Raw genomic sequence first — 13,319 nt, forward strand, 5'->3', positions numbered from 1 at the left:
AAAGAATATCTTCATTTGTGTTTGGAAGTTAAACGAAAAACGACATGATGGTGAGTACATGATGATAGAATTTACATTTGTGGTACATTTGTAAATTTGTGTTTGGGTGAATTATACCTTATAAATAGGCTCTATATCGCGAATCATATCGTTTCCATCAACGATACAAATCGTCACATTTTTATATTGTTTAATGATATATCGTTACACCCCTGTACCATAGTAATGATTAAATGGTGAGAAAATTACAAAAAAACAAATTTTTGTTACCATTCTGCAACGTCCTGTGAAAGCCGTGCTTGCAAAGTCTGTGCATGAAATCCATTCTGGACGATCCTCTTGTTTGTTAACATTTTAAAGTCTGAATCAGGCTTGAATTGGTTTGAAATTGACAACATCCTTAATATTTACATCTGAGGAGCTCGCGGTTATGGTAAGGGGCGGGACTTTTCCCAAACATGCGCTGCCAATCACAACACACTGGGCCAGCTAACCAATCACATCACATTTTATATTTCAGAAGGAGGGTCTTCAACGAAACCGGAACTAAATGGTGCGTTTGGGCCAGACTGAAGACAGAGGAGCTGTAATAATGTAAAATATGTGAAAAATAATGTTTTTTTGAACAATCAAGCATGAAAGCATATTCTAGTTCACCCAAAAAACAAAATCAAGTCTTTGTAAAAGGGCATAATAGGACTCCTGTAATATTTTATTATAATAATTTATTATAATAAAGTCTTAATATTAAAGTTTTTCTGTATTTTAAAGAGATAATTAACTTGAAAATTCATTAACTCACCCTCATTTCAGTTCAAACCTGAATGACCGGCTTTTTTGTTCACACAATGGAAGTCACATGCTGTTTGGAGCTTTTCATCAAGTGGAAAATGAGTACAAAATACTAATTACAAGCTTAAAATGTCACTATCGATTATTAAAGATCTTGTATCTTGCAATATTTTCTCCTTTGGATGCTGTTCTGGTGATTTAGGGTCCGAGACAATAGCAGGTTTTGTTAAGCCTGGTGTTTATTACACATTTTGAAAGGAGAAACACTTGTGCCAAGGATTGAGGTGTGAGAATGTTCTCCTGTCTTTGGCCTGTGATTTGTCATGTGAGAATAGACAGGGTGAGGTGCAGCTGTTCCCCTCCGAGGAGCCGTGATGCCGAGAGAGGTGAGACAGGACCCTCTCCTCACACCGCAGTCCCACCGCTCTTCATTAAAACACCTCTGCGTGTCTGGGAATGAAACCAGCAAACCATACCTCGACTTATACTGCACAATGTCATCGGTGTTTGACTGAGAAGGTGTCAGCGGCTGTCAGACTGCTTTTTCTTTTTTTGTTGCATGTCTGCACATCTGCATAGTCCTGACAGGATTGTGTTACCCTTTCCTAAGCTCTGGAAAACAGCTGCTCCACCTCTTGCCATGCAGAAATACGTTTCTTTCCTTTGACTGCGCAGAATAATGAGCCGCAGCCTGTGGGTGAAAGCTGCGATTGTGTCCCGCACGTTCACGGGCTTTCCAGCCATAGCGAATGAGCAAATTACAGCTCAGCTCAAATGACAATAAATCATGTTAGCAAGCTCGTTCTATTGGGAAATAGATAATCATCCGCCTTGCCGTGTCGCCAAAGACCTATCAAGCAGAAGAGCTCAATTTCCTCTGTGCAGCGTACAGGGTTATATTTAAGACTCCGATTAGTCTTGTGCATTTAACTGTTTATTTTAAGTGCCGTTTAAAGAGGGAGGGAGTTTAAACTCAAAATGAAATCAAAACGGACCCTACTCAAACTATTTTTTGGATGTATGGGCTCTTGGTTAATTCTAATCTAATAGCCAAATCTATTTATTTAGAACTACTGTTGCAGGTGATGCATATTTGCTAATATATTGCTAATAGTTAACATAGCACTGTAATGCCGATTAATACAATAAAGATAAAGGCAATACATAATGATAGATTTGTCAAATAAGAAAATGCATTTTGTTTCCTCTCAAGGTTCTACTCAAAATGTCGATTTTATTTGAATCCATAACTTTAAATTGAATTAAAATGAATGCATAACTTGAATTAATGATTGAATGCATACATTATACTATATAAATGGAATGCATATTAAATGAATAACTTCAAATTGAGTTAAATTGAATGCTTAACTTGATAACGACTTCAAATTAAGTACATAACTTGAGTGCATGACTTTAAATCGAATGCATAACTTGAAATTAAATACAATGCATAACTTAATACATTTACATTGAGTTAAAGGAGCTAAAATGGAAAACTGTATTCACCTTGGCATAGTTGAATAGTCCTGTACATGGAACTAACATACCATGAGCCTCAAACACCATCGTTTCCTCCTTCAAATGTAAATCTTGTGCTTGAAAAAGACCACTGAAAAACGGGCGAATCCACACACAACACCGACTGTGACGTAACAGTCGGGATCATTAACAGTGTTGCCACTGTTACTTTGAAAAAGTAATCGAATTACTCCTTTAAAAAGTAACTTAGTTACTTTACAGATTACTTGATTTTAAAAGTAACTAAGTTAGATTACAAGTTACTTTATTAGTTACGTTCAGCAGTTGCCGACAACACCCCTGCTGCCTCAACATAGAAATGACAACCGTTTTTGCCAACACTCACTTTATTGGAAGTGCATTTTTAACAGTAACGTCAACAATGTATCTCCTGACATTTTAAGTTGAAATTAAAAAATATTTCCTGAAAAAAATAAAAAACATGTTTTAATAAAAAATGTAATAAAGACAGTCTTTCTTGACTTCACTTAATACACTCACCTAATGGATTATTAGGAACACATACTAATACTGTGTTTGACCCCCTTTCGCCTTCAGAACGGCCTTAATTCTACGTGGCATTGATTCAACAAGGTGCTGAAAGCATTCTTTAGAAATGTCGGCCCATATTGATAGGATAGTATCTTGCAGTTGATGGAGATTTGTGGGATGCACATCCAGGGCACGAAGCTCCCGTTCCACCACATCCCAAAGATGCTCTATTGGGTTGAGATCTGGTGACTGTGGGGGCCATTTTAGTCCAGTGAACTCATTGTCATGTTCAAGAAACCAATTGTAAATGATTGGAGCTTTGTGACGGTGCATTATCCTGCTGGAAGTAGCCATCAGAGGATGGGGACATGGTGCTCATAAAGGGATGGATATGATCAGAAACAATGCTCAGGTAGGCCGACGCATTTAAACGATGCCCAATTGGCACTAAGGGGCCTAAAGTGTGCCAAGAAAACATCCCCCACACCATTACACCACCACCACCACCAGCCTGCACAGTGGTAACAAGGCATGATGGATCCACGTTCTCATTCTGTTTACGCCAAATTCTGACTCTACCATCTGAATGTCTCAACAGAAATCGAGACTCATCAGACCAGGCAACATTTTTCCAGTCTTCAACTGTCCAATTTTGGTGAGCTCGTTCAAATTGTAGCCTCTTTTTCCTATTTGTAGTGGAGATGAGTGGTACCCGGTGGGGTCTTCTGCTGTTGTAGCCCATTCGCCTCAAGGTTGTGCGTGTTGTGGCTTCACAAATGCTTTGCTGCAGACCTCGGTTGTAACGAGTGGTTATTTCAGTCAAAGTTGCTCTTCTATCAGCTTGAATCAGTCGGCCCATTCTCCTCTGACCTCTAGCATCAACAAGGCATTTTCTCCCACAGGACTGCCGCATACTGGATGTTTTTCCCTTTTCACACCATTCTTTGTAAACCCTAGAAATGGTTGTGTGTGAAAATCCCAGTAACTGAGCAGATTGTGAAATACTCAGACCAGCCCGTCTGGCACCAACAACCATGCCACGCTCAAAATTGCTTAAATCACCTTTCTTTTCCATTCTGACATTCAGTTTGGAGTTCAGGAGATTGTCTTGACCAGGACCACACCCCTAAATGCATTGAAGCAACTGCCATGTGATTGGTTGATTAGATAATTGCATTAATGAGAAATTGAACAGGTGTTCCTAATAATTCTTTAGGTGAGTGTATAAATACTCTCCCCGAGACGAGAAGAAAGCTATACTAAGTAATGCGTTACTGGCATCACTGATTATTAATATTTATGCCTCCCCAAATTTGCATAGAGCTTACCAGCCCATGTTCAAGGCCAGGCAGTTTTAACGCGGACGGCCGAATCATCAGAACTTCTGCAGGTATTGTGAAGATGAGGACAATACAGTGAAAACGGCAGATCATGGATATGAATGTTATGTTCCAGGCTGTGCAGGGGATGTGAGCACTTTTCATACCCTTCTCACAGAACAGAGCTGTCCACAGGCATGGTTGATGTTTATCTGGAACCGGAAACCGCAACAATTTAATGCAAAGTTGTTAGTTTGCTCTGACTGGTGTCAATTTCGTTAACGAAAATATGACGAAAAATGTTCATTGACAACCTTTTTTTTTCTCCCCATGACTACGACAAGACGAGATGACACAAACGTCCTTAAACTTTTTATTGTGACTATATAAATATGCAATATCGTTGACGAAAAAAGACGAGACTGAAATGTGTAGGTTAAAAAATTAAAACTTGAACAAAAAGCAGTCTTTGGTTTTGTCGGTGGGGTTGAAGGGGAGTGTTCGTGCCTACGGTTGCCAGATTTCAGTCATTTAAATCTCCCAATCAGAACTTTTCTGATAAAAGAACACGTATTCTATCCGGTGTTTTACTTAAACATGTGCAATATGGTGCACGCGAGCGCGCTCTCACGCATGCGGATGCTCTGAAAACACCAATAAACAAGTAAGCTGCATTTCAGCAATCGCCATTTGAGATTTTCTGCTTAAAGTGCCCTTCAGTCGGTCTTTGTTCTGTCACAACTCAAAAAACTTTGTGATTGTGTTTGCCGAATAACTGCACTTGTGTGAGCTACTGAAATGAGCCAATCAAAGCAGAGCTCAACATTATTATTCACGACCCTTCCAAAAACAGACCATTTCATTCTAGGGACAAATCCTAGGGTTGTAAATGGACATGTAAAACTGTATCTGGAGTATTTTTGCCCTATGCAAATTTAAAATATTCTATCAATGCATTCTAGGGCACCTTTAAATTGAATGCATAACCTTGCATGCATAACAGAATGCATTATGTGACGCAGATACTGGTTTTATTTTGACTGTCTGACTTTCCCGACTTCAAACGAGCAGTCAGAGTCCATTTAACCTTTCATAGCTGCTCATCACCCCGTCATCGTCTCTACTGGGACCTGAAAAGGACAGACCTGTCAACATGTCCTTCCCAAGAGCCACTATCCCCTTTCACACCTTACTTTCCATGATGCTTTTATCACACGGGGAGTAGCTTTGATTCTATTAACTTCCTCTCTCTTCGTGACCAAGATGCTGCGTGATCGGGGAGGATGCAAGATGAGACATGCCCACTGAATTTTTACACTGCGGTTGCATTAGTAGATGAATATTAATACTTCATCCTGTTAAGCATCATGGCAATATGCTCAGCTCCATGCCTGCTGTTGGGGACGGGCCGCAAGCTGATGGGTCAGTTACATTTCACGTTCTGTCTTTTTATCAAGTCAGACAGTTTAAAGTGGTCACGTTGGTTTTTGGAAAGTATTGCTGGTTTGTTTCCGGTCCAAGGTGGTTTATCAACTCTAACCCACTGGACTAAGAGGCTCTATCAGGTTGAAACCACATTTTTAAATGACTTTTCCTTTTGGCCCAACTTTCAGTTTGAAAGTCCAGGTCTCTAAGGGTTAGTTCACCCAACAAATTAAAATGAGATGATTTAATGATTAGATGATGCCCATGATTTACTCACCCTCAAGTCATCCTAGAGACGTTAAACCGAGGTCCTGACTCTCTGTGGTCATTAAAAATCGCAGGATGTCCTTCGATAAAGAGTAGGGGTTGACCCCTGTCCATCATGGCCTCCTAATCATCCCCATATATATATATATATATATATATATATATACATATATACATATATATAGCAGCCGCTGAGAGAACGCACAGAGTAACGTCATCACCTCATCAACACACTCAGATGTGTCTAATATGATCATCAGAGCTGCGTTACCTCACACTCATGACCAGAGGAAGCGGCGCCGGCGACTGTGTCATAATAAAAGTCCCGCTGCTCGTGAGACGTGTGTTGCGTTCATCTAATTAACAATCGCTCCAGCGGTTCCTCAGCTCCACAACACTCGCTCCTGCTCTGCTTCACTACAGTAATGTTAATAATCACATCAACATGATTTCTGCCCGAGTCCTATCCCGATTCTTTCCCACCGGCTGTGAGGTGAAGACCACATGTCCCAAGATTCTGCGCGCAAACTTGACATCATCAAGCTACACCTTTTGCTTTGAATAGGCGACCTCTAGCAGACGGAAAAGTTACATAGTGCACCTTTTAAAATAACTTTTTTCTATGTGAATATACAGTAAAGTGTAATCTATTCCTGTGATCATCATTACTCCAGTCTTCAGTGTCACATGATCCTTCAGAAATCATTCTAATATGATGATTTGATGCTCAAAGAATATTTCTGATTATTATCGACATTGAAAACCGGTGTGTAATGTAAATGTTATTTTCTTTGTCTAAATGTGGGAATCATTCAGTATTATGATATCCTCACAAATCCTTCTTGACCAAGATGGTCTACCATGTCAAAACCAGATGATCAATCATCAAAAGCTGGCTTTCCCCGCAGGATTCTAGTGAAGTGTATTTTGGAGAAGACTTCAGCAGTCGCCGGTCGTCATGTTGTTTTACTCTTCACTGCAGCTTTAGGCTTTAACCTCTCGAGTGCGTTGGAGTGGATGAGATGAAGTGTCAGTGGTGAGGGTGTTTGCTGTGCTTCACCTCTGGATTTGAGTCGGATTGAGGGCTGTGTTTTCAGATCTCCCGTCATGCTAACTCTGTTGTGTTTGCTTTCCGAGTGTTGTGCCACTAACACACTACTTAAGCTAATTTCTTTGTTGTCCCATTTTGTGTGAGTTTTGCATCAATACGCATCGTCCTAATGTTTCCCCCCTATGGCATGCTTTAGTACACATAGCACATTATATTGCATAATTTGGGCCTCAGGTTTTCGACATGGTGTCCAAATGCAGGAAAGGGGCTTAATGGAAAGGATATCAGAAAGAAAGAGGTTAAGCCTCGTCTGTGGCGGGTTTTATTTCTCTTGTTAATCTCTGACGGACCCCTGTGGTGCAGTGAAATCAGAGATTATGGATCATATATGGCACTGTTGAGTCTGCGAGACTGTGTGAAAATCTATGGAGATGTGTCCTGGATCAGACGTCATCATTGCTGTGTAGACCTGACGGATAATTGGACATTTGACATTTTCTCCATTATAACACCAAATTAAAATACTGTTTTAACCACTATTGCCATTGTTATTTTGTTGTTGTTGTTGTTTTTATATTTTATTTCACTCCAAAATCAAAAGAGAAAATGATTTATAAATGAATTAAAATCTATTAGGTTATCAAATAAATCCGTCCATCATCAATCCGTCCATCCAAATAATGTCACAATGCAAAAAAAATATTAAATAAAAAAATAAAAAAATAATTGATTTCTGTTCGTCTGTCGTTTTGTTGATCCATCAACCCCATCGTTTGTTCATTCGTTCTTTCCATTCATTCATTGTTTGTTTCCATCCATACTTCGTTCATTCGTTCCATCCATCTATCATTTTTGTTTCAAAAAAATTTCAACAACGACATTGTTCCATCTAGTGTTCGTTCCATCTAGTGTTCGTTCCATACATCGTTCGTTTGTTCATTCCATCCATTCATTGTTCGTTCATTACATCATCTTTTGTTCGTTCCATCCAGCCAGCGAATTTATCGATTTATACATGAATTTATTCATTTATTGATTTATTCGTTAATTTGTCGAGTTATGCATTAATATTGATTTATGCATTAATTTATCAATTGATTCATTAATTTATCGATTGATTCATTCATTCATTTATTGATTTCTGCATTCATTCATTTATTGATTTCTTCCTGCATTTATTGATTTATGCGTCCGTTTATTGATTTATTCGTTCATTTGAGTTATGCATTAATTTATCAAGTTATGCATTAATTTATTGATTTATGCATTAATTTATTGATTGATTCGTTAATTTATTGATTGATTGATTGATTCATTTATTGATTTATGCATTCATTTATTGATTGATTGATTGATTGATTCATTTATTGATTTCTTCCTGCATTTATTGATTTATGCGTCCGTTTATTGATTTATTCGTTCATTTGAGTTATGCATTAATTTATCAAGTTATGCATTAATTTATCGATTTATGCATTAATTTATTGATTGATTCGTTAATTTATTGATTGATTGATTGATTCATTTATTGATTTATGCATTCATTTATTGATTGATTGATTGATTCATTTATTGATTTCTCCCTGCATTTATTGATTTATGCGTCCGTTTATTGATTTATTCGTTCATCTGAGTTATGCATTAATTTATTGACTTATGCATTCATTTATTGATTCATTAATTTATCGATTGATTGATTAATTTATTGATTGATTGATTCATTCCTTCATTTATTGATTTCTTCCTACGTTAATTGATTTATGCGTCTGTTTATTAATTTATTCGTTCATTTGATTTATGCATTAAATTATCGAGTTGATTGATTGATTCATTTATTGATTTCTTCATGCATTTATTGATTTTTGCGTTCATTTTAATGATTTTTACATTCATTTAACGATTGATTCATCCATTTATTTATTATTAATTTATTGATTTCTTCCAGCGTTTATTGATTTATGCATTTGTTTATTGATTTTGTAATAAATTATTGATTTATGCATTAATTTATTGAGTTATGCATTAATTTATTGATTTATTCGTTAATTTATTGATTTACGCATTCATTTATTTAAATAATGTCACAAGGCAAAAATCCTAAAATAAGGTGGTCAGTAGAGCATTATCAGTGGAGTCTCCTCTCTGCGTATCTTCTCAGCATGACCAGCACCAGAGAGGCTGTGAAGAGTTTAAATAGCCCACTTCCTGCCGGCTCTTCCTGTCCGGTCCGCTCAGGGTCTCTCACTCACTTTGTAGGGTGTTTCTGGAAAGTGTTATCTGTCCTTCTTGAACCTGACCTCATATCTTCCTCTGTTTCCTGTCGTTAACCCCCAGAGCACCAGAACTACTTCGGGGTGGATGAGAACTTGGGCCCGGTGGCCATCAGCGTACGGAGAGAGAGGCTGGATGACGGGAAAGACAAAGAGGCGTCGCAGTATAACTATCGGATCACCTTCAGGACCAGTCAGGTACATGAGTGCTCGACAAATAGACATGGATTTCTCAGCAGATATTCATATAAAGAAATATAGATCATTAATTGTGATTTAATTAATGAGCATATCATGTGTAATTAAAAATGAATGGATGGCCATAATTACAATACGTTTTAGTTTTAGAGTAATTATTTATTTGTTTGTTTGCTTATTTATTTATTTGGGATGAATGATCTTAATGCTCCTAAAATAAACAAAATGTAAATAATGCCAAATATAATTTCCCTTTTTTTCTTTTTTATGGGGTGAAATATTATTATTATTTTCGAGGACAGTAAATCAACTTCCTCTCTCGTATCAAATGCATCGCTGCGCTAAACCTTAGGCTTTAATCTTCAGCTTCTAATGGAGCTCGTTCACAATTGAACTGAATTATGAAGCCTTTTGTCATTTCCTGCGTGCCATAGATACTCACATGACTCAAAATCTCAGAATGACCCTTTAAAGAGATGCTCGAGAATTCAGCATAAAAGGCTTTTACTTTATAAGTGCAGATAAAAGGGTCGAGACTCAATTTCTTCCTTTCAGACAAGAGCACGCCCTCGAATCTCCTGCCAGGGGAAGAATTTCATTGGCAATAACTTGATATCCCAGTGGATCTATACACTTCTCTATTGAAATATTTTCTAATAAACTGACAGGATTAAGTACTTGAGGTCACATACTTGAGGATATTATGCCATATGAAAATAAGGATTTTGATAGTTTGAGGCAGGAAAATGTCCTTGCTGTTTAATGCATGTGTGGTGCATGCAATGATTACTTAATCTCAAACACACGCTCTCCTCTTCCTCTGACCCTCATCAGTTAACTACCTTGCGTGGGGCGATTCTGGAGGACGCTGTGCCTTCCACGGCGAGGCATGGGATGGCCCGCGGCCTCCCTCTGAAGGAAGTGCTGGAGTATGTGGTGCCTGAGCTGAACATCCAGTGCCTCCGACTGGCCCTCAACTCACCCAAAGTCCCCGAGCAGCTCCTCAAACTGGACGAGCAGGGGGTGAGTACTAGTCTAGAACGATGAAATCTGATTGGATGAGCTGCGGTTGAAGCCGTTGTTAAGTAAATGATATTCAGATATGTATAGTAGGGCTGCACGATTTGGGGAAAAAAATCTACTAGCAATTTTTCTGATAAACAAAAGTAATTTTAAAATACAATTTGTAAAAAAAAAATCCAGGTTTGCTCTGCTTGTTTTGCCTGAATTTTGTGATTACTGTACATATCAATATGGCTATAAAATACTACCACTACTGCTATACTTCTACCACGCGGCACCTCCCACAGTTTCTCTTGAAGCCAATACGGAAGTGACTTAAACTGCAGTTCATGGACTGGCCACTAGAGACAGACTCCAGAAGGGAGCAGAATCTCATTGAGCTCATGTTAAAATGCCCAACTTTACAGCAGAAGAACACATGTTTACAGTCTGGGACAAATTGTGCTTTTGGTCTATACGGCTAATTTTGCCCTTCATGACGACTGTGAGGGGGGTGAATGTTTTTATAACTCATTCGTTTACATTATATAAAGCCTTAAAGTTCTGCATAAATAAGGGCGTGGCCACTTTGAGTGACAGGTGGATTGCCGTTTGTCTGCTGTCTGTTAGTCATCACGTCACCTTAGCTCCGCCCACGTCCCGCCTCTTTGCCCATTTTCTGTTAATTGGGAGTGACGTGTGTTGACGAGCTGCCAATATGGCAACGGCCGACTTTGAGGCTTCAAAACTGCGTTGGCGTTCTTCTTATAATTCTTCCGTTTCTTCTTCCGCACTTGAGTCTATGGCAGCCCATAGAACCACTTGTGGAAAAGTTATGAAATGTGGCACACTGATAGAGGACAGTCTGAAATGTCATCATAGCTAATTTGGAGTCTCTAACGCAATCCCTCTAGCGCCACCGACTGTCCAAAGTTGCACTTACGTGTGTGCTAATAACTTTTGAACCGTAAGGGCTAGAAACAAAATTATTTTGTTCCTCTGATTCTGTGGCCCAAGACGATTCGATTGAACCATACGATGCCATTTTCGGTAATGCCAATTTTCCTGCCAAAAAAATTACTTTTTCCTAAATGGTTTATCCGATTTGCACAAAAATGTAACCAGAACATCTTCAGACAACGGCAACAAAAAGATTTCAAGTCAATTCATCAAAGAGTTTTTGAATAACACGCAAACAAATTTTACGTAGCGCTTGCGAAAAAAGATATAAGGCTGTATCTCCGCATAAGGCTGTATCTCCGCAACGCTTTATCGTATTCTGACCAAACTTGGTACAGATCATCACAAGCATGACTTGAGGCTCTTATTGCTTATAACTTCTGAATGGTTTGCCCAAAAATCGTATAAGTGGTCTTGTTAGATTCGGGTCATCATGCTGAGACGAATGATATTCGACTCAGAATGATATATTTGAATACACACACACATACATATTTAAGCAATATTTGCATGTATATATTGTATATATATATATATATATATATATATATATATATATATATATATATATATATATATATATATATATATATCATATATATATATATATATATATATATATCATATATATATATACAATATATACATGCAAATATTGCTTAAATATATACATGTATGTGTGTGTATTCAAATATCTTTTATTATAGTGATATCTTTTATTAGATTATAAGCGACATTCATTGTTCTAATACTCAAAGTAGTGGTCAATTAATATGGATTTTTCAGTGATTCCTTAACATTTTTACCTTTGATTTTTGCTTATTCTATTGTGATTTTTATCATGGTTTTAGGTGCTCCCGATACACCATGGTAACCATAATTTCTTCCAAAATATTGTCAGTTGTTGTGCAAGAAAACTTGCAATATGTAACATCAGCTGTCATCAAAAAAAGAAAATGACAGAATGATTCTGAAAAATTACACTGATTGATGGAAAAAGCCCAATTTTTGTGGTTTTATAGAAGTAATCAATTAACTGGACTAAAGCTTCTTAAGTGGCATTTTTGTGTCTTTACACAGACTATTTAATACTGCTTAGAGGTGGCATAAATGCATTTAAACATGAATTAAAACTGTATATCATCCTAGGGCCTGAGGTGGGTCAGAACAGCCAACATTTAGTCTGGCTTTAATAGCAATTCTGAAAGTGTTAATGCAAACAATGCATGGCTATATGACTAGAAATCAACAAACACCATATGTAGAGCTGCATTTCCCATGGAGCGTCTGTCAACACTGTTTCACTGTTTCTTGGTTCTGAGGGAGAAAATCAACCGATATCATCATGTTATAGGGCGATCAATAACAGCTCCTGTCGCCCATTGATTTCCCAACTTGCAGTGGAAATGTGAATGAGGACGGACTAATATAGCCAATGTTACATTCTATTTCATAGATAGAGACGTTTCATTCCACCCTCTCAATAATCTTTCATTATCGTCTTTAAAGAGAAGTTTTTATTGAAGTGCTAGATATAGACCGAGTGTCATATAAGCCGTCTTTTTTTTTTTTGCCTGTCAATTGTATATATTACAACCAAGTTTGGGGTCAGTAAGATTTTCTTTTAAAGAAATTAATACGTTTATTCATCCAGGATGCGTCAAATTGATTTTTTAATTGACATTTTAAATAAACGCTGTTCTTTTTAACTTTCTATACATCAAAGAATCCTGAAAAAAGTTCTGTTTTCAACATTGATAATAATCATAAAGGATTCTTAAAGCTACACTGTGTGATATTTTCCCCCATCTAGTGGTGAAAAGGTATATGACCATCCAGTGAATATTAGTTTCTGTTCCTCTCAATTCCGATTTCGTTTTAACTCCTACGGTGGCCGATTTAGTCCAAGATTAACATGAATTCCAGTTCGACCTCGTCCACATTCCACACGGTGCCATCGAGTGTTAAAACGCCAAAGGCGAAGCTTGAATTTACGGGTATGTCCCTCTTTGGCTAATGTAC

General features: G+C 37.6%; 1 protein-coding gene across 7 annotated transcripts in view; it reads left to right on the forward strand.

Moving 5' to 3' along the window:
- Nucleotides 1-13,319, forward strand: part of LOC307142490 (signal-induced proliferation-associated 1-like protein 2) — a 217,392-nt gene that overhangs the window by 88,324 nt on the left and 115,749 nt on the right. For all 7 annotated transcript variants that reach the window (XR_013818481.1, XR_013818482.1, XR_013818483.1 and 4 more), the window contains exons 3-4: nucleotides 9,202-9,335; nucleotides 10,170-10,358. Coding sequence is in view for 4 of the 7 variants with exons in the window: in XM_079843409.1 (XP_079699535.1) it covers nucleotides 9,202-9,335; nucleotides 10,170-10,358 (323 nt within the window). In the remaining 3 variants the exon portion in view is untranslated. The remainder of the gene's footprint in view (nucleotides 1-9,201; nucleotides 9,336-10,169; nucleotides 10,359-13,319) is intronic.

This window comes from Gobio gobio, assembly GCF_949357685.1.
Source record: "Gobio gobio genome assembly, chromosome: 18".
NCBI classification, from domain to species: Eukaryota; Metazoa; Chordata; class Actinopteri; order Cypriniformes; family Gobionidae; genus Gobio; species Gobio gobio.